The 24,792-nt window shown below is 44.9% G+C and overlaps 1 protein-coding gene across 14 annotated transcripts in view; it reads left to right on the top strand.

Annotated features, from left to right (window-relative positions):
• The window catches only part of LOC102296617 (triple functional domain protein), a 78,008-nt gene extending 54,647 nt beyond the window's left edge, over positions 1 to 23,361 (top strand). For 4 of the 14 annotated variants that reach the window (XM_042226738.1, XM_042226727.1, XM_042226733.1 and 1 more), the window contains 46 exons: positions 413 to 608; positions 1,097 to 1,263; positions 1,387 to 1,506; positions 1,601 to 1,792; positions 1,870 to 2,019; positions 2,127 to 2,241; positions 3,623 to 3,738; positions 3,821 to 3,943; positions 4,037 to 4,231; positions 4,315 to 4,433; positions 5,165 to 5,231; positions 5,388 to 5,497; positions 5,605 to 5,674; positions 6,115 to 6,204; positions 6,288 to 6,380; positions 6,475 to 6,586; positions 6,698 to 6,888; positions 7,025 to 7,126; positions 8,186 to 8,215; positions 8,736 to 8,878; positions 8,986 to 9,085; positions 9,200 to 9,443; positions 10,033 to 10,155; positions 10,363 to 10,556; positions 10,649 to 10,819; positions 13,198 to 13,293; positions 14,112 to 14,260; positions 14,374 to 14,440; positions 14,542 to 14,645; positions 14,746 to 14,815; positions 14,911 to 15,000; positions 15,083 to 15,175; positions 15,323 to 15,373; positions 15,493 to 15,570; positions 15,659 to 15,850; positions 16,747 to 16,927; positions 17,045 to 17,302; positions 17,396 to 17,862; positions 18,626 to 18,873; positions 18,995 to 19,242; positions 19,537 to 19,699; positions 19,839 to 19,960; positions 20,046 to 20,124; positions 20,217 to 20,417; positions 20,521 to 20,659; positions 20,801 to 23,361. In XM_042226738.1, the coding sequence (XP_042082672.1) occupies positions 413 to 608; positions 1,097 to 1,263; positions 1,387 to 1,506; positions 1,601 to 1,792; positions 1,870 to 2,019; positions 2,127 to 2,241; positions 3,623 to 3,738; positions 3,821 to 3,943; positions 4,037 to 4,231; positions 4,315 to 4,433; positions 5,165 to 5,231; positions 5,388 to 5,497; positions 5,605 to 5,674; positions 6,115 to 6,204; positions 6,288 to 6,380; positions 6,475 to 6,586; positions 6,698 to 6,888; positions 7,025 to 7,126; positions 8,186 to 8,215; positions 8,736 to 8,878; positions 8,986 to 9,085; positions 9,200 to 9,443; positions 10,033 to 10,155; positions 10,363 to 10,556; positions 10,649 to 10,819; positions 13,198 to 13,293; positions 14,112 to 14,260; positions 14,374 to 14,440; positions 14,542 to 14,645; positions 14,746 to 14,815; positions 14,911 to 15,000; positions 15,083 to 15,175; positions 15,323 to 15,373; positions 15,493 to 15,570; positions 15,659 to 15,850; positions 16,747 to 16,927; positions 17,045 to 17,302; positions 17,396 to 17,862; positions 18,626 to 18,873; positions 18,995 to 19,242; positions 19,537 to 19,699; positions 19,839 to 19,960; positions 20,046 to 20,124; positions 20,217 to 20,417; positions 20,521 to 20,659; positions 20,801 to 21,352 (6,981 nt within the window). In that variant the 3' untranslated portion in view covers positions 21,353 to 23,361. Of the gene's footprint in view, positions 1 to 412; positions 609 to 1,096; positions 1,264 to 1,386; positions 1,507 to 1,600; positions 1,793 to 1,869; positions 2,020 to 2,126; positions 2,242 to 3,622; positions 3,739 to 3,820; positions 3,944 to 4,036; positions 4,232 to 4,314; positions 4,434 to 5,164; positions 5,232 to 5,387; positions 5,498 to 5,604; positions 5,675 to 6,114; positions 6,205 to 6,287; positions 6,381 to 6,474; positions 6,587 to 6,697; positions 6,889 to 7,024; positions 7,127 to 8,185; positions 8,216 to 8,735; positions 8,879 to 8,985; positions 9,086 to 9,199; positions 9,444 to 10,032; positions 10,156 to 10,362; positions 10,557 to 10,648; positions 10,820 to 13,197; positions 13,294 to 14,111; positions 14,261 to 14,373; positions 14,441 to 14,541; positions 14,646 to 14,745; positions 14,816 to 14,910; positions 15,001 to 15,082; positions 15,176 to 15,322; positions 15,374 to 15,492; positions 15,571 to 15,658; positions 15,851 to 16,746; positions 16,928 to 17,044; positions 17,303 to 17,395; positions 17,863 to 18,625; positions 18,874 to 18,991; positions 19,243 to 19,536; positions 19,700 to 19,838; positions 19,961 to 20,045; positions 20,125 to 20,216; positions 20,418 to 20,520; positions 20,660 to 20,800 lie in introns of all 14 variants that reach the window. The other 10 variants (XM_042226735.1, XM_042226734.1, XM_042226731.1 and 7 more) reach the window with 10 other exon arrangements.
• The last annotated feature ends 1,431 nt before the right edge of the window (positions 23,362 to 24,792 follow it).

Genomic DNA, 24,792 nt, shown 5'->3' with positions numbered 1-24,792 from the left:
TTATAAGAATGTTTAAACAGTCTTAAGCAAACTGTAGAGACCTGATGTCCACAAAGAAGGAATGCAGAAGCACTAGAAACCGTTTTTTGTAGCTAAGCAACAATAATCCCTCGATAGCTCTGAAAATGAGGTCACGGGTGCTTCAAGTACAAATACGGTTGCGTGTGGACACAGAATCGAACAGCCTGTGCTTCTGTATAATGTATAAGTGAAAATGTGCTGTTCACACGTTTAAATGCAAAAGTATTTTTCATTTAGAATTAATGATATTGGAAGAATAATGCGTGTAATTTGTATGAAAAACATCTACCCACGCAGCATTGTGCCTTAGTGCAGCAATCTCACAGACTCGTGACTCACTAAAGCTACTCTATACTACGCTTCCTTTAAATTCAATCTCTTCCCTCCTCAGATCATCTCTGACCTGGAGTCATGGAACGAGGAGCTGACAGGTCAGATGAATGACTTTGACACGGAGGACCTGACGCTGGCCGAGCAGAGGCTCCAGCACCACGCTGACAAGGCCTTGACCATGAACAACCTCACCTTCGATGTGATCCACCAGGGCCAGGAGCTGCTGCAGTATGTCAACGAAGTCCAGGCCTCCGGTGAGTCCGCTCCTCAGACTCCATTATTTTTTTTTAGACATTTTCTTATTACCAGTTCTTCATCTGCCCTTAAGTGCTGTAAAGTAAACCTGTGGAGGTGTTTGACTGTCGCCCGGTGGCCTCCCTCAGACCTCGGTCATCTTCCATCTGAGGGTGTAGTCAGGATGTAGCTCATGTTGGCTGCTGCTGCACAGATTTCTGTGTTGGCTACGTTAGTTTTAATATTGATGCTGTGTAGGTGTCGCGGGTCAGATTCAGTCAGCGTTTGTGATGAGAGGCACCCACTCACTAACCATAATAACTCACCTGTGATCTCACATGCTAATAGGTGCTCTGTAAAACGGCACAAGGAATGGTTGCGCCATGCCACGTGTATTAAACATGAGTTTGAATTGATGCACACGTGACTGATAATTAAGACTGTCGGGAAAGTTATTTGACTTGCTCCTCCACACCAAGTCTTATACGGTTACGCGTCTTCCATCCAGGTGTGGAGCTGCTGTGCGATCGGGATGTGGACATGGCCACGCGGGTTCAGGACTTGCTGGAGTTTCTTCATGAAAAGCAGCAAGAGCTCGATTTAGCAGCTGAGCAGCACCGCAGACACCTGGAGCAGTGTGTCCAGCTGAGACACCTGCAGGCAGAAGTCAAGCAGGTAAAATGCCTGGTCACATACCTGCAGCAAGGCACCATCTGCAGGTTAAACAGGTTCAAACGCCAGAATACCAAGAAATCTGCAAGTTCTGTGAGGAAAAAGCTCTCGCTGTCTCTCTTACAGGTTCTGGGTTGGATTCGTAATGGCGAGTCGATGCTAAACGCTGGTCTGATAACAGCCAGCTCCCTGCAGGAAGCTGAGCAGCTGCAGAGGGAACACGAACAATTTCAGCATGCTATTGAGGTAACAGAGTTTGTGTTATCCCATCAGCCCGTTTGAAGCTAGATTTCTCCTCTTCTTTGACTAACTGTAATCCTGATCTTTCCCCTTTCTGCAGAAAACACACCAGAGTGCCCTGCAGGTTCAGCAGAAAGCAGAGGCTCTGCTTCAGGCCAACCACTACGACATGGACCTGATCAGAGACTGTGCCGAGAGCGTGGCTTCACACTGGCAACAGCTCATGCTGAAGATGGAGGACCGACTCAAGCTTGTCAATGCCTCTGTCGCCTTCTACAAGACCTCTGAACAGGTATGAGAGAAGAGTTAGGTTTACCGTCTCCTCGACAGTCCACACAAACACAACTGACTGCACGTTTCTCTCAACAGGTGTGCAGCGTGTTGGAGAGCTTGGAGCAAGAGTACAAGAGAGAGGAGGACTGGTGTGGAGGAGCTGACAAACTGGGACCCAACTGTGAAACAGACCACGTCACCCCCATGATCAGCAAGCACCTGGAGCAGAAGGAGGCCTTCCTAAAAGTAACACACACACTCCCACACACACAGAGAATGAGTCAGAATCAGAGCGGAGCAAAGCTTTAACTCACACTTCTGATCTTACTGTGCGTGTTTTACGTTTTAATTAGGCGTGCACGCTGGCAAGGAGAAATGCGGATGTCTTCCTCAAGTACATGCACAGGAACAGTGTTAACATGCCCGGGATGCTGAGCCACGTCAAAGCACCAGAACAGCAGGTCAAAAGTGAGTATAAGAAGACACGTTTAACATCATGCAGACTTTCTAATCAACAGCCTCGTTAGCCCTCGTTTTGATAAAGTCCAGCAAAAGTTTGTTTTACCTTTCATTTGAATTCACATTGACACATATTTAATAGCGCTGCGTAAGTCATGAGATGCACCAACTGTGCGCTCACTTCTCGCATTGACACTAAAAGAAAATGAATGTTTCCCCTGCAGTTGAAGTGGAGGCACTAAAACACCATAAACAGACAAATTTGAACTAACAAAGATTTACACTGTGTGCTCGTTTGAGCCGTTGATGCATCGTGGGAGGTTGCTGCAGAGACGTTGTACTTCTTTGATTTGATTCCAGAGGCTGAACCTTACCTCTGCTTCTACACTGAGCACTGAGATCACTGGAGCCAGTTCACAGTTGAGCAGCTGTACTAGATTCACTTTAGGGGTAAAAGTACTAAATAAAAGCAACTAAATACAAGAAGACCAGTGTGATGTTGTAGTAGGATGGCACTGTTACAACAAGTCACAGAGCGATGTCGCCGAGCGCATAATCGTCACGAGCTCTCTGCTGACAAAAACAGTGCTGCGCAGCTCCTGTAGATGTGACGCTGTAATAGGATGGCACCGTGGTGGGAAGATTCTACAGTTTATGTTTAATGTTCGGTTCTGAAAGAGATCGATCGACGGTGCTGCCTGCACCTTTGTTGATATTGTTACATGTGAATTATTTAATGTTATAGTAACTGTAAATAATTCACTCGTGCAGTCAGTCATCTGTCTGAAGACGGACCTCCTTCAGATTTTTCCACCATTGTTTAAAAAAAAAATAATTCTGTCAGTGGCAGAAAAGAATCTGTTACATGGCTGCTGGTTCAGTCTGTGTTTGTTCCTCCATATTAGAATTAAGAAAAGTTCAGGATTAAGAACAGTAAACAAACAGAAACAGTTTAATTCACTCTAGAAACGAACTGAAACTAAACCGAATTGAAAAAAAAATATTAAAAAGTATTCAAATGAAAAAACATCTTAGAAAATATAGGAACTCAAACATGATGGAGTCAAACACTCTGAAAGACTCCGATAACCGATAAATGATCAAAACCACTAGCTCCTAACGTTTGAAGTAGGAGCACAGTGTAAGTAAAGATTACTTACAAACATGTTTGGAACACCGCCGGTGGTGCTGGGAAAACCTGACCCTGCTAACTCAGAGCAGTGAAATGTTGCCCTGCAGCAGAGCTGTGGTGACGAACACTGAGCCAAATCATAGCGAGGGGAGTTTGAGCAAAATGGTTCTTACTACATCAAGTGAACACGTTGCACTGTGGCTGCGGGAAGGTTCTTACCTTTTGACTTAAATCTCTTTCTCCCTGTTTTGCGTGTAGACATCCTTAATGAGCTACTGCAAAGAGAGAACCGCGTTCTCCACTTCTGGACGATGAAGAAACGCAGGCTGGATCAATGCCAGCAGTACGTGGTGTTTGAACGGAGCGCCAAACAGGTACGCAAAGCGCACGCTGCAATTTTACAGCGACACAGCTACACACTCTACTTATGACAAACATCCTCTGTGTGTTTTAAAGGCTCTGGAGTGGATTCACGACACCGGGGAGTTTTACCTGTCCACACACACATCCACAGGCTCGAGTATCCATCACACGCAGGAGCTGCTGAAGGAACATGAGGAATTCCACATCACAGCCAAGGTTGGGCTCGCGAACGTGCTCACAGAAACCTTGTGTTGATCTTTGCATGCATGTGCGTCAGGACCACATTGGCTCTGTTTCTCTCCTTCTTAGCAAACTAAGGAGCGCGTTAAGCTGCTGATCCAGCTGGCCGATGGTTTCTGCGAGAAAGGCCACAGTCATGCAGGGGAGATCAAAAAATGGGTGACAGCTGTGGACAAGCGCTATCGAGACTTTTCGCTGCGCATGGACAAGTACCGCTGCAGTCTTGAGAAAGCTCTGGGCATCTCCTCCGACTCCAACAAGGCGGTGAGTGCTCAGGCTTTTTGCTAGGCAGCTGCTCGCTCTGTACCGCGAAACCTAAACTTTCACTTTGCTTCTCTCCGTGTCAGAGCAAGGATCTCCAGTTGGACATCATCCCAGCCACGGCTCCAGGGTCAGAGGTCAAGCTGAGGGATGCTGCCGCCCATGAGCTGAATGAGGAGAAACGCAAATCTGCACGCAGAAAGGAGTATGTTACCACCTCCTGCTTTATAATATCAGAAAAACAGAAAAATTAAGAATAAGATAAGATAACCTTTATTAGTCCCACACGTGGGAAATTTGTTTTGTCACAGCAGGAAGTGGAATAATTCTTATTTAGCAAATTGGCAAGTGCTCCAGGTTATACCTGAAGAATTGTTTAGCTAGTAGTTAAAAGCTCCTCGTGTGAACCGTCTTTGTTGTACGTCAGCAACATTTCTTCCCACTTGTTGAAAAATGTTTTATTACCGCAAAGCACTCAGAGTTAACAGACTATGAGCAGGTTACCCGCCAGTGTCCCTGTCCACAGCGGTGTCAGCACTGAACCTGGTCAATAGCTGGAAGAGGAGCTCAGTGTAAATGTATATACATAATGAACCTGCTTGATTTACGCTCCTCCGTCCGGCCTCCTCTCTGCTGTGCCAGCACAAAAACTGCAGACTGAACCATCGAGCTGTGGCTCAGAACAAATGAGTGGACGGACACAGTCCAGGAAAAAGCGCCTGCATCATTTTTATATGAGCGGCACAAATCACAAGCATGATTTCCGTCATTCATGGCTTGCTTTATGACCACGTCTTATGGCCCATAAGTCATCGTTCATTAATGTAAATGGTTGAAGTCGACAGGCTGAAAGGGAGCTGCTGATTTATCACCGCGTGAACAAGGATGATATGAAAATTGCTAATTTGTGTCGCTGTGTGTTTTGTGTGTGTTCAGGTTCATCATGGCAGAGCTGATTCAGACAGAGAAAGCCTACGTGCGAGACCTGCGGGAGTGCATGGATGTAAGTTCAACTTGTCAACCCACCACTGTTAACCTGCTTAGTGCAGAGTTGTGCAACAACTTTTCAACTAAATTTAAAAGTCTTGCAGAATCCTACTATGAAAAATAAAACCATTATTATTCTTATAGTTATGATCTCCTCTTTCCTCCATTGCAGACCTACCTGTGGGAGATGACCAGTGGAGTGGAGGAGATTCCTCCAGGGATCCTCAACAAGGAGCACATCATCTTTGGAAACATGCAAGACCTTTATGAATTCCACCATAAGTAAGAAACGTGTCCTCCTTCCACTATTTTTCATTTTTAGAGAAAGCTCTAATCTTTTCTTCTGGTATCTCATGGTTCTGTCTCTCTTTCTTTTTTCTTTCAATCAGCATCTTCCTCAAAGAGTTGGAGAAATATGAGCAGCTACCAGAGGATGTTGGGCATTGCTTCGTCACATGGGTATGTATTATTGTGTCTTACAGAGAAATGTATTTTGTACTGTGTACGTGTGCATTTAGATTTCTAAGTAATGCATATGAGCTTTTTTCTACTCCTGGCTCAGTATGATGTCATGTCAGGAACATAGCTCTGGCTGTTAGCACAGAAGCCCCACCCACCTGCTCTTCTAACCTTTTGTTTACAAGGAGTAGCCAATCAAAAGAAGGCTGGCTTAAAGCAAAAAGCAAAAGGCTTGTTTCAGAAAGAGAAACATAAATTAAGGTTATTTTGAACAGTGGCTCTGCAGACATATTCCCAGCAGTGTCCATAAATTAAAAAAATGGAGCTGGAAATGAGCATCAATGGTCCCTTTAATATTTCTGGAAGTAGGAAAATGGTTCATAAGCTGAGATCTGATGGGTATTAATTTTTCATTGTCATCTGTTTCTTTCTTGGTCAAGGCTGATAAGTTCCAGATGTATGTGAACTACTGTAAGAACAAGCCGGACTCCACCCAGCTCATACTGGAGCATGCTGGCAACTACTTTGATGTGAGTACCACCTTTGATCACTGAGATGAGACTGAATGTCAGTCACGTACAGTCACCTCACTGTTCTCCTCTGTTAATGGCAGGAAATTCAACAGAGGCACCGACTGGCCAACTCCATCTCATCCTATCTGATCAAGCCAGTGCAGAGAATCACCAAGTATCAGCTCCTGCTGAAGGTAAGCCACCACAGCGAAAAAAACAACAAGATGCTTGTATTGAGCATCTCCATGGTTCCTGTTGTCATGGTTTCTGTGCCCGCGTCCTGTTTAGGAGTTGTTGACGTGCTGCGAAGAAGGTAAAGGAGAGATCAAGGACGGCCTGGAGGTGATGCTCAGTGTTCCCAAGAAAGCCAACGATGCCATGCACCTCTCAATGCTGGAAGGTCAGACATTGATCACGTATTTGTACTATTAGCTATAATTTCACAGCAAACCTCTGTGTGTTTATTCTTTAATGATTTTTCATCAAGTCATCCTCTGGCCTTTTTCTCCAGGTTTTGATGAAAACATCGAGTCGCAGGGTGAGCTCATTCTCCAGGATTCATTCCAGGTCTGGGATCCAAAGACTCTGATCCGAAAGGGACGAGAGCGCCACCTCTTCCTCTTTGAGATGTCTCTTGTTTTCAGCAAGGAGGTCAAAGACTCAAATGGCCGGAGCAAATACATCTATAAGAGCAAACTCTTTGTAAGTACACGATGATGAAGTCAGGAGCATTTTTGTGATTATGGAAACCTCAGAACTTTACACAGTTACAAAAATTAAAATCATTTGACAGTCGCAAAGTAAAGTTGACGTTTTCTCATATTACTCTTCCTCGCAGACATCAGAGTTAGGGGTGACTGAACACGTTGAAGGAGACCCCTGTAAGTTTGCTCTATGGGTGGGACGCACCCCGACCTCTGACAACAAGATTGTACTCAAGGTAAAACACTCCTCCTCCTCCTCCTCCTTGCTTCGCAGACTCCTCCTCCTCTTGGGTTGGACCAATATAGCTTCCTGAAGCAAATCTGATGAGTAATTTGGTCTCAATAAAGTCCAAATACTAGCATTGAAAATACGTGAATCTTCCATGTGAGTGTGCTGAAAGCATAAATATTGGTCTAACCCAGTTTCCTCTCCACATTCAGACCTTTTCTATTCTTCTTCTTATCTCTACTGTCCTCTCTTCTGTCCCGTTTAAATGCATGAGCAGCTTCAGGGTGGCTGAGAAGCTTTCTGTAGTCACTCTTCTGTCTCCTCCTTCCTTCTCGTCTTCCAGCCTGGTTAGATTTCTGCTTTTGTTCCATCTGTTAACAAAACACGGCACACATGTGTATATCTGGGGCTGTGTTTTCTGTGGATGTTTGTATCTCTAATTCTCTATGTGGGCCGACATGCTTCCACCAACGCTGGTGATGCTGATTCAGCCCCTGAACGCCCACAATCGCCCAGCCTGGCTCGCTGCTGCTTTATCAAAGCAGCGACTTAGCTATCCTTCTCTACCACAAAATATATATTTTAATAATGATTTACAGCCACTGTTGAAGTTTTTAATTAATTTTTCTAAATATCGTATCACCCATGTTAAGACTTCTTCCTGCTGAGTAGTGTCACAGATGGATTAAAACTTGTCAGCTGTTGGACCAGCATGAAGCCAGAGTCCTAGCACGTTCAGTACTGAGCATTTCAACATAAATACACACCGACTCCCAGACTAACCACTGAGAAGCAGTCATGTGTTATGTGTATTGTAAATTAGGTGTGTCTTGTTACTAACCACACACACACACACACACACACACACACACACACACACACACACACACACACTATCCATTACTATTCACTAGGCATTTTATTGGCCTTCATTATACTGTCAAACCAAAATGTCAGTGTTGTGCACTTCTATCATTTCAAATCATTCTGTCAGCTTGTAAAATGTCCTGTACACCTTCTAAAAGCAAACCAGTGAAATTCCCTTTTTTATATTTTAAATTCAAAGCTAAGTCAGGGATCCAAACATGGAGCCATGGTGAGTACAAACAATCCCACAACACAGCCCTCAACCATTTTTCAAAAGTCTTAAAGTTAGCTTAGTGTAATGGGTAAAAGCAGCATATTTGAGCTTTAGCATCAAGCCGCTGTAACCTTAGCAATATCACATCTTCAGACCTGAAAGGTACAAAATAATCAATAACGGTGATTCCCAAATGAGGGTAGTAAAGTAAACCTAAACACTGACTGTTCACTGTTCATGTTTGTATGACTAATACATTAAGTAACATCCACTTTAACTCAGATTATTCAGATGGTGGGTGGTGTTGAGGAAGTGGTTCTTCATCTCTGAGAGCTGTTGCAGTGGCTGTACAAAATAAATGCAGGGAAGCCACTGTGTTAGGCATTTACAGGCAGAGAGAACCTGAGTAAAATGTATATGTGAAATAAAGGCTTTGTAACGTATTAAGAGATCAGATATGTGTGAATCAAGAATTCAAATTGAGGATTTTTTGACAAGCTTTGCCTTCTTGACAATGATTGACTGCCGATAACAGGCATCCAGCATTGAGAACAAGCAAGACTGGATCAAACACATCAGAGAGGTGATCCAAGAGCGCACCATTCACCTGAGAGGAGCACTTAAAGAACCCATTCATATTCCCAAAACAGCAACCACCAAGCACCACAAGGGACGAAGGTAAACACAGCTCTAAATGGAGATTAATCTATGAACAGGAAGTTTATCTCACTGTTTTTATACAAGAAGGGAAGAAACCTTTTATTGATCGTGTGTGCTCCCGCTAGGGATGGAGAGGACCTGGACAGTCAGGGTGAAGGCAGCAGCCAACCAGACACCATCTCTCTGGCATCACGCACCTCTCAGAACACACTGGACAGCGACAAGGTGAGAACACACACACAGAGCTCAGAAATGATGCCCAGACCTTCTGCAATTATGAGCTTTAAAAACAAATGTCATCTGGAGCAAAGGTCTCAGTGATGGTCTCGTCTTCCACAGCTCTCCGGCGGCTGTGAGCTGACTGTGGTCATACACGACTTTATGGCCAGCAACAGCAACGAGCTGACGGTGCGGCGGGGTCAGACTGTGGAGGTCCTGGAGCGCTGTCACGACAAACCAGACTGGTGCCTGGTCAGGACCACAGACCGCTCTCCTGCCCAGGAGGGCCTGGTGCCCTGCTCTATGCTCTGCATCGCCCATTCCAGGTCCTCCATGGAGATGGAAGGCATCTTCAATCACAAAGGTACAAAAATGTAACCTAATTTGCTTCACTGGCAAAAAGTCACTGATATGATGAAGTGTAGAAAATCCAAGCTTGCATCCATGTTGCCATGGAAACACTCATATTTCTGAAGGCACCGTTAATGCTGAATAACTATATACTGTTTTGGGGACAGATGCTGCTATCTAGCTTGTGCTGATGATTATGATGATGATTTCAGAGAAGAACTGTCTTATTAACCATGCACTGCACATATTACACACATTGGCTCTGCAGTAAAGGGTCTGGGACGCAGGCTGGTTAGCAGCTGAAATCCTGGGCTTTTCTAAGCATTTCACTTAGAAAGCTGCAACATTTGGTCTCCTCAGAGTCCAGATGTTTTTGGAACATATTGCTGGCATCATATTCAAAATCAGATGATGTTCTTCAACTAAAATGAATTTTCTCGGCCTTCACATTCTGATTTGCCATCTACAAAAATGAATAATATTTAAAAAAATATGCTTTAACTTTACAGATGACTGTATTGTTTCTTGTCTTTTTTGAGTACAGCTGTTGTTTTTGGTCTCATTTCTGGAATTGGCATCACAGGGCTTGTTTTCACTTACAGCTCTGTATTTCACAGACACACTGTCAGTGTGCAGCAATGACTCCATCATGCCAGGTTCCTCTGCTACGCTGCAGCCCGGTCACGGCATCGGCTCCCACACCTCCCCGGGGCCTAAACGACCAGGTGAGATCGCCAACCTTTATTTGAAAGGCTTTGAAAAAAATCTGTTTAAAAAAGAAAGTACAAAGTATTTTAAATTTCAAACTGAGGAACAAAGTGATGAAGCTGTCAACTGTAGTTGTAGATAAAATCCAGAGTTTTTAACTGTTCGCTGCAGTTCCGGTGAATTAACTTTAACCTGTGCTTTGTGTGTGTGTTTTGGTTTCTTAGGTAACACGCTACGGAAGTGGCTGACCAGCCCGGTGCGACGGCTAAGCAGCGGTAAGGCAGATGGCCACGTGAAGAAGCTGGCCCACAAGCACAAGAAGAGCCGTGAGGTGAGGAAGAGCGGAGAGATGACGATAGGCTCTCAGAAAGACTCGGACGACAGTGCTGCTACGCCTCAGGATGAAACTTTGGAGGAGGTGGGTGGATGCAGAACGCTTGACACTCTGTGCCATCCTCAAACCTGTTACAAGAGAGTTAAATGGTGCTTTGTCGTCCTCGTGTTTTGCAGAGGGTTCGTAACGAGGGCCTATCGAGCGGTACGCTGTCCAAGTCCAGTTCTTCGGGAATGCAGAGCTGCGGAGAGGAGGAGGGCGAGGAGGGTGCAGACTCAGTACCTCTGCCTCCACCTATGGCCATCCAGCAGCATAGCTTGCTGCAGCCAGACTCACAGGATGACAAGGTGAGGAGAGTTGGGGCATTACAGCGGGGGACCGGGGACCAGATGTAATCACATCATTCTTTAAGATTGTAGGTCAAGAAAGGGCATGAAGAATCGTGTTGTGAGGCTTGCTTTTTAGGATTGTATTGATCTGGAAATTGCCAGCGTGCTTTGTGTTCTGAACTTCTGGTAGACAAACGGAGTCACACAGATTTTGTCTTCAGTATTTATAAGTGTTAGAAAGTGTTCAATTTACTATCCACAAAAATCTACCCCATTCAAAATTGGCTTGTTTTGCTCAAAATGATGAGATGCATATCTGAAGTCATCTCTAGCTGCCTGCAGTGTTTTCTTTCAACAGAAGTGTGTCCTAAAGGTTTTTTAAATACATTTATTTTTGATCTAGTAAGTATTCATTTTAAATCTGCAACCAAATCAAACCCACATTTGGTCGCTTGCCGAGGCCGGGGGTTGGTGTAAGAGGTGGTGTAACATCTGCAGTCATTGGTTTCTGGAAAACACTTTCACTCATTTAAGTTTCTCCCACTTTTTCCCAAATAGGACCATTTCCTGACACGGTTTAAGTGACCCTTAGTTTCAGTTGTGCATAGCATTTTATCTTGGCGTGTTGCATCATATTCTCCCCTCTCTTCTAAAACAGAAAGCAATGCAAAGTCTCACGCAGCCCACGTTTCCTCCTCGACTCAAGTGGAGACTCCTCTGACACTAATTTCTGTTTCTCTTTTTTTGTTTTGTTTCCTGGTTGTATTGTTTGCTGTTTTCCATGCTGTAGCATTACCTTGATTTATGTCCTGTCTTTGCTTTGTCTCAGTTTCCATACCTCTCCATCTGAAGTGTCCCGCTCTTCCCCTTCTGTCTCTTCCCTCGGTCACTTCTTCAGTTCTCTATCGTTTTCCCCCTTACTCTTCAACTCAAAATTGTATTTTCTAAAACCTGAAACATGAAGATAGAAGCTTTTTTCTTTTTCCTTTTTTTGAAATCCACATTTCTCTGTCCCTCTGCCTAACTTTTGTATTTTTTGCAAACTCTTAAACATTCCTGGATTTCTCTACTTAAGATTTCCCCCTTTTTCTTCTTCTTCTTCTTCGTCTATGTTTTTTAAGCTTTACATGTTTTGACTTCTGCCTCGTTTCTTTGATCACACCTCTGGAGCAGAGAGGTGTCTGGCGGATGAGTAAGGGCTTTAAAGCAAAATGTACATAAGGAGAGGATGCATGTAGCTCCTAACTCTTTTTTCCGTTAGTCTGTAAGCATAGCGCAAGACTGCAGCTTTTTTCTGCATGTTTGTCAGTTATAGGCTGGGATTGACCATAAAATTAGTGGATCTAAATCTGAAAATAAAGCGGTAAGATCCCCCAGCAGCCCCGCTGGATAATCTAACGAAGAGGCCACAATGAGGTGAAAATTCATAAGCACCCCTTCTTCCTCTCCCCCAACTCCTCACCACCCACTCCGTCCCCCGCCTGCTCGTCCTCATCTCCTTTTACCCTCTGTGCGTTAACCTCATTAACCATGCGAGTAATTGGCATCTCTAAATGCTGGCGAGGCCAGAAGGGCACACAGCATCACCCAGAAAACCTAATTGGGGAATGTCTTGAAGCACAGCACAGCAAGGGTGAGAGTCTCCTGAACTATATATATATATATATCTCTATATATGCATACTTACATATTACCTCTTTCATTCTAGCTCTGTTAGCATTCTTTTTTTTATTCCAAAGGCCGCTCATCACCATCTGAGAAAGCAACACAAACATCTTTCACTCACACATCACCATTTTTTTGACCTTCTGCCCATCACTATTTCAAAGACTTCTATTTTTCTTCTCTTATCTTCATTTCAGTCACCCTACTTTCAGCCTCATGTTTTGTTTTTTTTACCTTTTCATTGGCCGCTTTATGAAGTTCATATACGTTTTGACTTTCTTTAACCTTGAGTGATAAAAACCCCGCCCCCTGTCCTGGGGGTTTCACTGATGGGAGCATATCGTGGATGAATCTCTTCAGATTACAACATTTAACAAACATTTTCACTAAGTCATTGGTCGCATCAACAACTAAAATCCACTTAAATGCCACCACCAAAAGATAATTGAATCTTGTCTTAAAGTTATTCTCAATGAAAACTCCAGCATGGCTTTTAACTGTAAGCTCTTACAACTTACTTTAGGATTACGTTAGAAACAGACTTATTTCTGTTTCAGAAAAGATGGAAATTACTCCTAAAGTGTGATGAGGCTTGATTCAGTTCTGAAAAGTTTAGTGGTTCCTTTTTTCCCTAAAGAGAGTTATTACTTCAAAATTTAGACTGTCGACTTGCATGGCTTTTCTCACGCTTGTTGGTTTTCCTTCCTCTCATCTCTCTGCTTTTTGCCTAGACCTCTTCTCGTCTGTCGGTCCGCCCGTCCAGTTCAGAAACGCCCAGTGCCGCTGAGCTGGTGAGCGCCATCGAGGAGCTAGTCAAAAGCAAGATGGTAGGAAATACCAAATACTCACACCAACCAGGCCCAGTTTATCAGAAGATACCACAGACTGTATATAAAAGATGGACGAGGCAACCATGCTATTGCCAAATCCTTATTTTGACTGCCATCATGTGAATTTTCGGAGCCTGGAGTGAACATATTAAGACGAGAGGGTGGAGTGCTAAGCTAATGCTAGCAAGCTTAAAGTTTAGGGCATGTGGACACTTTCAGTGACAGCTATGCTAACGTGGGCTATAGCTATAGCTGCTAGCTACCTGTCCTAACCACTTTTACTCAGAGTCACTCAACTGGACCTCAAAACCATGTTTCCTTTCTTTTGTTTTCTTAATGTTGGTGTTTTTTTGAACATTTTAATCAAATTTTGGACAAACAATGCAACCTTTGTTCAAGAAGTTTATACTTCAGCTTTACTGAGTGAAACTCAGCAACTTGCCAATTTAAAGAACAAAATCTAATTAGGTGAGTTTAAAAACAACAGTCCAGTGTTTACTAAGAGCGAAAGTAGCTTTAGAAACCATCTAGCAATCAAGTAAGTATGATGTAAATGAGTCTGCCTCAAGTGGCCATCAGAGGAACTGCAGGTTTTGGCATTAGACTTTTCCTTTGTTTTCCAGCTCCAGAAGTTTCTGCTTGATTCAATCGCATTAACTCTTTGTTAGCTTCATATCAGCTAAATTAAATATATTTTTCTGCATTTTCTGTTTATTAAGCTTAGTTGTGTCCATTTCAGAGTCATTAGGATTAAGAGACTTTATATAAAGGAAAGAAGGATTTCTTCTTGTGAACAAACTGCTTTTGTTGTGCAGGCTCTGGAGGACAGACCCAGCTCTCTGTCTGTAGAACAAGGAGACAGCAGCTCTCCCTCTTTCAACCCCTCTGACAACTCCCTCCTCTCCTCTTCCTCCCCCATTGAAGAAATGGACGAACGCAGGGCCAGCATCCTCAAGAAAAGACAGTACGTCTACTGCGATCTCACGCAACAGTAGACTAATGTTTAGGGAGCTCTAACGCTGCTTTTATAGCTCTCATTTTAAGTCTGCCATCTGTGTTTCTCCTCTCTTGCTCTAGTTTCATTCTGCTGGAGTTGGTGGAGACGGAGAGAGATTACGTCAGAGACCTCGGCCTGGTGGTGGAGGTAAGTTTAGTGAAACATTTTCTATGTGATGGATCTTAAAATGAGTTCTGCGAGCTTTGGCGACTTCCTGTTGTGAATCCTTCGTGTGTTTCCATCACAAGGGCTACATGAGCAGAATGAAGGAGGAGGGTGTCCCTGACGATATGAAGGGAAAAGACAAAATTGTGTTTGGCAACATCCATCAGATCTACGACTGGCACAAAGAGTATGTAGGGGAATGCACACACACACAGACGTGTGGAGACTGTAGAGTTTTCCCTGTCCAGAATCGGCGCTTCAGTAACTTCTGTTTCTGTGTCGCTCAGTTTCTTCCTCAGGGAGTTGGAGAAGTGTTTGGAGGACCCTGACAGACTGGGACCACTCTTTCTCAAACAGGTTGGTCTGCAGGGAATTTCCAGCTCCTGCCTTCTTTGTAATTGCTTCCACACATCTGATCAAAGTGTAATTGTGTGTGTGCTTTATCTATCCAGGAACGGAGACTAAACATGTACGTAGCGTACTGTCAGAACAAGCCCAAGTCAGAGCACATCGTGTCCGAGTATATCGACACCTACTTTGAGGTTAGACTCTGGTATTTTGGCAGCTTTAGGTTCAAGTGTAACTCATTATGCAGCTGTTAAAGAGACACATTTGATTTTGTAGGACCTGAAGCAGCGGCTGGGACACAGACTGCAGATCACAGACCTGCTCATCAAGCCAGTCCAGAGGATCATGAAGTACCAGCTGCTGCTCAAGGTTAGGCTGTTTCTATGCAGTAGAGGGCGCCAGAGCCCCAGCTGCTGCTTACATACCCTTTATATTTCCACTGTATCCAAATGCCCCTCGCTGTTACACGTAATGTACAAAGCTATTATTTTACTTGTGTTTGTTTGTGCATTTTAGGATTTCCTGAAACACTCTAAAAAGGCTGGGCTCGAGTCTCCGGATTTGGAAGTGAGATCCGAATAAAACCCCCCAAAAAGAAACACCACACAAAACATAAATTTGAAAAAGAAATTATGCAAAACAGTTTGAGCGATTATACCAGTCTTGTTTATTTCTGACTCTTCCAGAAAGCAGTGGAGGTCATGTGCATTGTTCCAAAAAGGTGTAACGATATGATGAATGTCGGCCGGCTTCAAGGGTTTGATGTAAAAAGCCATTTTTCTCAGTGATCGGTCAAGCAATACAACATCTTCCTTAAAGCGTGCGTTAACATTTCTCTCTCTTTGCCTCCAGGGGAAGATTGTGGCTCAGGGCCGCCTTTTGCTGCAGGACACATTCATGGTGTCCGACCCCGACGGCGGTCTGCTCGGCCGGATGAAGGAGAGGAGGGTTTTCCTGTTTGAGCAGCTTGTCATCTTCAGTGAGCCCCTGGACAAAAAGAAAGGGTTCTCTCTGCCAGGCTTCCTCTATAAGAACAGCATCAAGGTAATGATTTAAGGAGGGAGGATGTACACTTGTTACTTTCCCCACTTGAAGAATGTCTGTTAATATGTTAACAATGAGGAACATTTCTCCTTGTTGTTTGCAGGTTAACTTGATTTAATTATTCCTAGTTGTGTAATCTTGTTTTAGTGAGCAGTTTTAAAGTCAGAAGAATATCTTTCTCAGAAGAATAAACCATGTTTTCTATAAAAATAGGCCGCAGGCTTCGTTTGGCTCAGCTTCAAAAGCAAAAGACATTTACCTGAAGCAGAGCTTAGTCTGTCAGTCTGTCTGGCTCCTCATCAAGTTCATGTAGCAAAAGCTCAGACGGTGCTCTTTTTAAGTTACTGCACTGCACTGATTTTAGCAATGGACTCTTGACACACAGAAGTAGTGCAGTCCCAAGCTGCCTTTGTTAAACATCTCTTATGAGTAGTTTAAATCTGTAAGGCAGGTGAGCGTGAGGTGAGAGGACGGCGTGTCCGCGCTTTCAATAACAGTGCTGGTTAAGCCTCAAAATGCATCCTGAACTTCCTGAACTCTGCAAGAGCACTTTTCACATGTGTGAGAGAGGGAGGGGTCGAGATGTTGGGACAAAATGCTGTATACCATTCTTGATGGAGCATGTAGTTACATTAATTTAAAAGCCCTGTGCTCAGTTGGCGTTAACCCTTCATTCAGGGCTGCTTTTAATGACATTTGATTTTATTTCTCAAACATTTCCTTCTGCCTGTAGTGAACCTTTAAGCCTTTGCGTATAACAGAGGAAAGTAAGGAAATTGAGCCCATGGGAAATAAAAAAATACAAATTTAGGAAAGGTTGACATGATTAAATCTCAATATTTCTGTGCCGCTGACTCTGTTTGATGTGTTTTCCCTGTTTTCTTTTTGTACACCAGATAAGCTGTTTGGGTTTGGAGGAGAATGTGGAAGGTGATCCCTGCAAGTTCATTCTCACTTCTCGGTCAGCCAACGGCGCCGTGGAGTCCTTCGTGCTTCACTCCTCCCATCCAGGGGTGCGCGAGGTCTGGACCCTTCAGATCAGCCAAATACTCGAGAGCCAACGCAACTTCCTCAATGGTAGGCTGCTACACACACACACACAGACGCACACAGACACACACACAGAGGACTTATAGGTGATGTAAAAGAACTGCTGTGTACATGGCCACCCTTGTCTCTTGCACCTTATCACAGCTCTGACCTCACCAATAGAGTATCAGAGGAACCATGTAGGGGCAAGCAGTGCACCCAGCATCGGAGCTCCAGGTGGGGGCAACAGCGGTTCTAGTGCAGCCCCCGGAGGTGGAGGTGGAAGCTCCCAGAGTAGCTCCATCCCTTCGGGACCCCAGGGTGGCTCTCGTCGGCCGTCCAGGATCCCGCAACCCTCCCGCCTGCCCCAACCCCTACGTCACCACCCCGGGGCCGACCCGGATGGCTCCAATAAGATGTCAGGTATGAAACGTCTGTCTGTCCTTGTGCAATTTGACTTGTTTGACCCAATGAAAGATGTGACTGAAGTCTGAGTTTTACTCGCTTGTGATCCAGGTTTGTCCCCTCGTCCTGTCCCTCCTCCTCTACTCCCTGTGGGGGGCAGCCCGCAGGGCAAGCGCCCTATCCACACCACAGAGGACCAAGCTTATACCCCCATCCCACGTGCTACCGTTGGGCCTCTGCCCTCCACACCCACTTCTAAACCACGGCCAGGAGCCGTGTCTCCCATGGCCTCCCCCATGGCCACTCCCGCCTTTGGCAAGGACACTCTCCCCCCTCCCCCTCCCAGCCCAGGCCAAAACCAAAAGTCTGCATCTGGATTCTGGAGCTCAATGCCAGGCTCTCCAGCCAGCCGGCCTGGCTCATTTACCTTTCCGGGTGAGGCGGGAGAGACTCCGGTGCGACAAAGCTCAAATCAGAGCCAAACCCACAGACACTCCACGCACAGCAAGGAGGCCGACCGCATGAGTACGTGCTCATCGGCCAGCGAGCAGTCCATCCAGTCCACCCAGAGTAACGGGGTAAGACCACTACCTGCTGCCCAGTGCTGATCCGACTAACCCAGCGGCAGAGGGGGGGGGCCGGTCTGTCCTGTCTGCCTTGTTGTCTCCTGTCCTGCTGCCAGCGCTACTAATCTGTCCCTTACTACGCATCTCTGACAACCTCCACTGCTCTTCAGCATCATCCTCTGTAGCTTTAGACGGTTTCTGAGGACAATCTCTAGACAAAGGCTTCAACTGTCAACATGTTTTCAGGCTCAAAATCTTTCTAGCGGACCTCGCTCACCTCTTCACTGATTATCTTTTAAGGCTGTCTCTAGATTCTTAACTCTAACAAAGCTTATACTAACACTTGACTTCTTCTGGGCCGTCTTCATGGTGTGTTACTTAAATGTACTTTTCCTGCAACTAACTTCTGATGTTTGCGGTTCACCTGCAAACGTACTCAGAGATCCTTTCATTCAGCCTAACGTTTCTCCTCTCGTCTTTGCGTCGAGCTGCAGAGCAAAGACGAGTGAAATGGAAAACTTCATCTTATTCCTGCCTTTCTTCATCCAGTTAGCCTTTTCCGAGAAGAAATTAATAACTCCCTGTTTTGTCTTTCTTCCGCTCGAATTTCTTTTTACAAAGCCTCCACTTCTTTTTCTCTTTATCTCATCAAAAGTGGCACTTGCTAGAGATGTCACCCCACATGTTTAGATTTGAAAAAGTTACCGTGTTTAATGCATAATCGCTGCATGTCCATCTGAGTTTGCCCTTACCGTTTTCCATCCCTGTGGTGCAGAGTGAAAGTAGCAGCAGCAGTAGCGTATCCACCATGTTGGTGACCCAGGACTACACAGCTGTGAAGGAGGATGAGATCAGCGTCATTCAGGGCGAGGTGGTCCAGATCTTGGCCAGCAACCAGCAAAACATGTTTCTGGTGTTCAGAGCATCCACCGAGCAGGGCCCCGCCGCCGAGGGCTGGATCCCCGGATTTGTGCTGGGACACACGTCGACCATTGTCCCCGACTGTCCCGAGGGATCCATCAAGTAAGAGCAAGATGATTGGGGGGGATTATTTTCAAATTCATAATATGTGCACTTGAGATTCTCATCTGCCGTTTTTATCAAGACACTGAGCTCACTGCCGTCATTTTCGTTCTCCTAGCAGGAAGTCTTCATCCTGGCACACGTCCCTGCGTATTCGCAAGAAGTCTGAGAAAAAGGAGAAGGAGGCAAAGAAGGAGACAAAGCTGGAAAATGGTTACAGGAAGTCCAGAGATGGCCTGGCCAATAAAGTTTCTGTAAAGGTGAGTTTCACTTCACTTCAAAACTCTACAGCGATGCCTCGAAGTTACAGACTGTTGACATTTGTTTATCTTTCTTTCCAGCTTCTAAACCCAAACTACATCTATGATGGTGAGTTTGAGCTCCAGACCCGATCCCTCAACATCGTTCCAGGTTTCTCTTTGTCACTGCAGCACACTGCAGGAGCTTGTCTGTATCAGACGCATTCTCACTGCACTGCAAATATCAGTTGGCTTTAGGCTAGGTGTGGGGTAGAGGGTGCTGCTGGAGGCGGGACATGTGATGCTCACTTGCTCCCTGCAGATTTTCCATAACCTGCATTCTCATTGGCTCAATGTGGCATTACACAGATTTGGAGCCTGTCTGTCAAACAATGACAACAACAAATCTCTTCTTTCCTTTCAGTTCCCCCAGAGTTCCTTGTACCTCTGAGTGATGTGACATGTGACAACGGAGAGAGCGTCACCCTAAGGTGCAAGGTTTGTGGGCGACCCCGGGCTACAGTCAACTGGAAAGGGCCCAACCAGAGCAACCTCACTAACAACGGACACTTCAGCATCGCCTACAGGTAAATAGCCGAGCAGGTTTTACTCCTCGCATCAGCTTTGTTGAACACAATAACTCGAGAGTGAACCTGCCGCCCCACTAAGCTACACTCACCCTGTTGTGATGGAATAGATGAATAAAGGAGTGTGTGTTTGTTTCAGTGATACGGGTGAAGCGACTCTGCGGATAATCGGCGTAGCCTCTGAGGACGATGGCGTTTACACGTGTGTTGCCACCAACGAGCTGGGCAGTGTGACATCATCAGCTAGCCTCAGAGTGTTGGGTGAGCGTAGAGACAGACGTGAAACGTATGCGATGAGTGTCACTGCAGATTTTATTGAACCACCTCCTGCTTTCATGTGTCTCAGCCGTGTCCACTGACGGGGTCCGAGTGAGCTGGAAGGATAACTTTGAGTCTCACTACACTGAGGTGGTTGAACTGGGAAGGTAACAGACACGCTGTGAGAATTCAGAATATAAAAGCTACGGCAACAAAAAACGATAAAGTAAACGGACCGACTGTGTCGTCTTCTCGTCAGGGGTCGTTTCTCTGTCGTCAAGCGCTGCGACCACCGGGGCACCAAACGCGCGGTGGCTGTGAAACACGTCAACAAGAAGCTGATGAGGAGAGACAGAGTGACCCAGGAGCTCAATCTGCTCCAGAGACTCCAGCACCCGCACATAGTCACCCTGATTGACACCTACGAAACTCCCAGCAGCTACGCGTTAGTCCTGGAGATGTGAGTAAACAGCAAAGGCGTACAGGCGGAGTTAAACCCTACATACACACACACAGCTCTGTCACGCCATACCTCCGACCTGATGTTTTGCTTTGGGTTTCAGGGCCGACCAAGGCCGTCTGCTGGACTACATCGTGAGCTGGGGGAATCTGACTGAGGAGAAGGTGGCCTGCTACTTGAGGAACGTTTTAGAAGCTTTACACTACTTACACAACTGCAGAATAGCACACTTGGACATAAAAGTGAGTCCTCACTTTTTCATTTTCCTCCAAACATTGAAGCCATAAAAAGGTTGACTGACATGTGGATGCAGTGCGGTCATGTACAAACCATGATGATGAATGAATGAGAATCCATGAGGCTAATCTTTGCTCTCGTTACAGCCTGAGAACCTGCTGGTGTCCCACACCGCCAGCGGCCAGCCAATAGTCAAGCTCACAGACTTCGGTGATGCCGTGCAGCTCAACAGTGCCCACTATGTTCACCCTCTGCTGGGCAGCCCTGAGTTCGCCTCCCCAGAGCTGGTCCTCGGAGAGCCCGTGTCGCTGACCTCTGACCTGTGGAGTCTGGGCGTGGTCACCTACGTGCTGCTGAGCGGCGCCTCCCCCTTTCTTGACGAGAGCGCAGAGGAGACCTGCCTGAACATCTGCAGGCTGGACTTCAGCTTCCCCAGGGATTACTTCCAGGGCGTCAGCCAGGCGGCCCGGGACTTCGTCTGCCTGCTTCTGAAGACCGACCCGGGCAGAAGGCCCCCGGCCGGCCTCTGCCTCCAGGAGCCGTGGCTGCAGGCTGGCCAAGGCGACGGCCGGGCAGAGGGCTGCTTGGACACCTCCCGCCTCATTTCTTTCATTGACAGGAGAAAACATCAGACCGATGCCCGGCCCATCGGAGGGGTCAGGAGCTTCATTCACGGTCGCCTTCAGCCTCGGGTTTGAGCAGCTCTCAGCCTCAGCGCTCCGACCACAGCAGGAGACGCTGCTCAGTTTGGGGTCCAGCACTGAGGTTGAAGAGACTCTTTATGGTCTCGATGTAAAAAGAAGGAGAAAAAAATGAAAGCTGATCTCATCCTCTTTCACAGATTTTTCACTAAATAAAATCCTGTTATCCTTTTAGGTTGTTTATTTGAGACCTGCTGAGGTCTTCAGCCAATCAGAGCCCAAGAGAACGGAGTTCTCACCAATCATAAATGAATGGATGCCCTCGTCTACTGCTGCTTGCTGGTTTCGTCTTTTTGTAGTTAAGTGAACAAAAACAGTTTTAAAAAAACTATTATGAAGTAAGTTATTTTCCTCTGCGCGAGTTGAAGCTGATCAGAAGAGCCAATCGATCGAGCCTCAACGCCACCACACGGGCGCAGCTCCTTCAGGAGAAACCGATGCCAACGGAGCTCGCCACAGAGAGCAAATCGCCCTCCAGGAACAGACGGTGTGTTTTTGTCTTTTACCCTTAAACAGTAACTGGGATACTTTTGAAAAGCAACCCTTTCTTATAGAAACAGTGTATAGAAAGGCACAGTAGTGTCTCTGATTCCAAGGAGGAAAAAAACAAACACATCATTGTAGAAAACGCTCATAAGTTGAAGATTCGTGTGCTACTCTGGACACTGCAGACAGGCGGAAACCGCGACAGAGCTCATCAGCTGAGACATTTATACATCAGAGCTTCTCGATGGCTGCGCTTACATTAACGTACCCTAATCTAATCTGAGAACACCATGATGACCGTGTCGTGAGTAACAAATGCTGCACTGTCCAACCCGAGAAGAAACAATAGACGTTCGTCTTTTTTTTCTTTTTTCTTTTGTCTTTTCCTGTGTTGCGCAGATATGACATGTTTAAGCCTTACCTTGTATAGAGACTTCGGCCTTCTTCCCCCTCACGTTCGCAGTGGACTCGAGACTGTTGGAGCCCTCGGTGGCAGCGCTGAATGTGGAGGCGGCGGAAGATGAATTTACTGTAAATGCACTCATTGTATGTTATGTTTGATTATCATGTGCAATGTTGCGGCTTTAACATTTTATGCAACTATTTATGAAAACATCTGTTGTATCTGTAATAAATCTAGAGAAAAGCATGTACTTGGTACTGCAAGCACTGCTGGTAGTTTGTGTTCATTCGATCGCCGAGTGTTAACGACCGCTCCGGGGCCAGGCCGCGTCAGAGGTCACGACCTACAATCATCACGTTTTGATCAAAACTAATTTAACACTTTTTTTTTGTACTGTATGCCTCTGTAGTATTGGTACACCAAAGTTGCTCTAGCTTTATAGTACTTAATAAAGAAATGGTTTTATTGTGATTACGTTTCACTTGCGTTAGGCCATCCATGACCATGTTAAAAGATTGTTTACACGAGTAAATGTCAGAGGAACGCTTTTAGTTTACTCTCTTCATACCTTTATTAAAAAGGTGGGAGATTAAAGGACTGAAATGTACTCTTGGATGGGAGCTGAATACAAGATTTTACTTACAAAGTGTTGTTTTCACTTTATGTACAGATACATGTTGCCAAAATATTTCTTCCATTAAAAAAAAAAAAAAAACAACAAAAACAACAACAACAAAAACACCCTTAAACAGTAACTAACCAGTAACCACACAAGATTACTATGGTAACAATAGCACAGATAAGTCCAGTAAGGGGTTATGATTAAATCAGCCCCCTCTTAACCTTTTTTAATTTACTTCAAAAGGTGTACACACAGGCCATTTTAAAACCAGAAGACTGGACTGGATACCTCAGTTTGGGTTTTTTTTTGTTGATTTTTCTGTTTTTGTCACTTTGTTGTGTTTTTGTTTTCCCGTCTTTGTTTCATAAATTGTTTGTTTTTTTTTATTATTATGTTTGCATGTATATTTCTTTGTACAAATCATACATATTCTCTCCTGTAAATAGTGTCATTTTGCCATCACTTATTTGAAAATTAAACTTCATGAACACACAGGCCCCGTCTGACATTTACGTTCTTTTGTGTTTGTTTTTATTGTTTGTTTGTTTAGTTATTTATTTTCTTGTGGGGGGGAGTGGGGCGGAGGGTCTTTAAACGCTGAAATAAACATTAAAGCAAGTTTTGTTTAGATCGGGTAGCAACATTTTCAAGACTTTGTTCATTTTTCCATCATCTGCTCACCACTTTCTTTCTCTTTTTTTTTTTTCTCTGTACAGGTCAGATGGTTTGATTTTGTACAATTCCGTGTTCGAGTTTAGTGACGTAGGCTGACGTCATCATTTACAGGACTGGTAACAAACTGACGCTCACACTTGCCTAAAATACCTACAAATACTTAACACTTTCAAAACTCTTCATTGGGACTTTTTCTTTTCTTGATTTGTTCTGCATTGGAAACTCATACCGTTTGAGCTCTATATGAAAGATAAACAGAACTTTCAGGATTTAAAAGCCAGCGCACATGTGCTTTAAAGTGGCATTAATCCTAGTGACCAGCAGGGGGAGACTGATGCATTTGCAAAGAAAATTAAAAGGGGATGCAATTAAAAATGCACATGATACAATTATGGTCTCAGTCCATGGTTTCATATTTTAACTGTTCGTACACGGTGTTATTATGAAATGACTATGCTTAAACCCAAAGTTTCCTCCACATCGATGGGAGGCAGTTGAAGTGTTTCAGGCATCCCAGACCAGGAGAAAGAAGATGTCCCTCAGCTGGCTTGGGAATGCCTCACGCTTCATTCACAGCAGGGCAGTCATGTTCGTTTGTGCATGCATTTGCATGCAGAAGACAGGTTTTCAACCAGTGCAATCCTCAGGAATCCCTGCTGCACTCTGCTCGACGTGGACAACGCTGTGTGTCGCTCACATGCTGGGTTGTTGACGAGTGAGGTGAAACAGTTCACCAGCAATGGGAGAAAAGCAAGAACAAATTAAAATAAATATTAAAAACGACAGCGTGAAAGGTAAAGACAGTGGTTTCAGTGAACATTCTTTACTTTTTTAAGCATATTTTGCACTTCAGCTCGTTGTCTGTTAAACTGTACGTACTTCATCAGTATTTTATAAATAAATTTATATGAATAATATATATTAGATGGAAAAACACGGGGAAAGCAAAGGTTGTTCTGTGTGTCCACTGTTTATATATCAGGCCACAAGATGAAGAAATGTCACAGTTGGCTGCATCCATCTTTTATATATGGTCATGGTACAGACACTTATCTGCACACTGCATATCTGCTGTTTCTTCACCATAACACTCATAATTTGTCAGCTGTTATGTCTCCTAATACTTGAATAACAATTTTAAAGACTCCCACAACTAGTAGTGCTGTGGAGCCACTGGTTGTTGTTTACAGGGGGCGATCGTGGCTCAAGAGTTGGGAGTTCGCCTTGTAATCGGAAGGTTGCCGGTTCGAG

Source organism: Haplochromis burtoni, unplaced genomic scaffold (genome assembly GCF_018398535.1).
Source record: "Haplochromis burtoni strain Fernald_Lab_line unplaced genomic scaffold, NCSU_Asbu1 Contig_225, whole genome shotgun sequence".
NCBI lineage: Eukaryota > Metazoa > Chordata > Actinopteri > Cichliformes > Cichlidae > Haplochromis > Haplochromis burtoni.
Note: the sequence above shows the minus strand (reverse complement) of the source record. Positions and strands in the feature narration are given on the sequence as shown.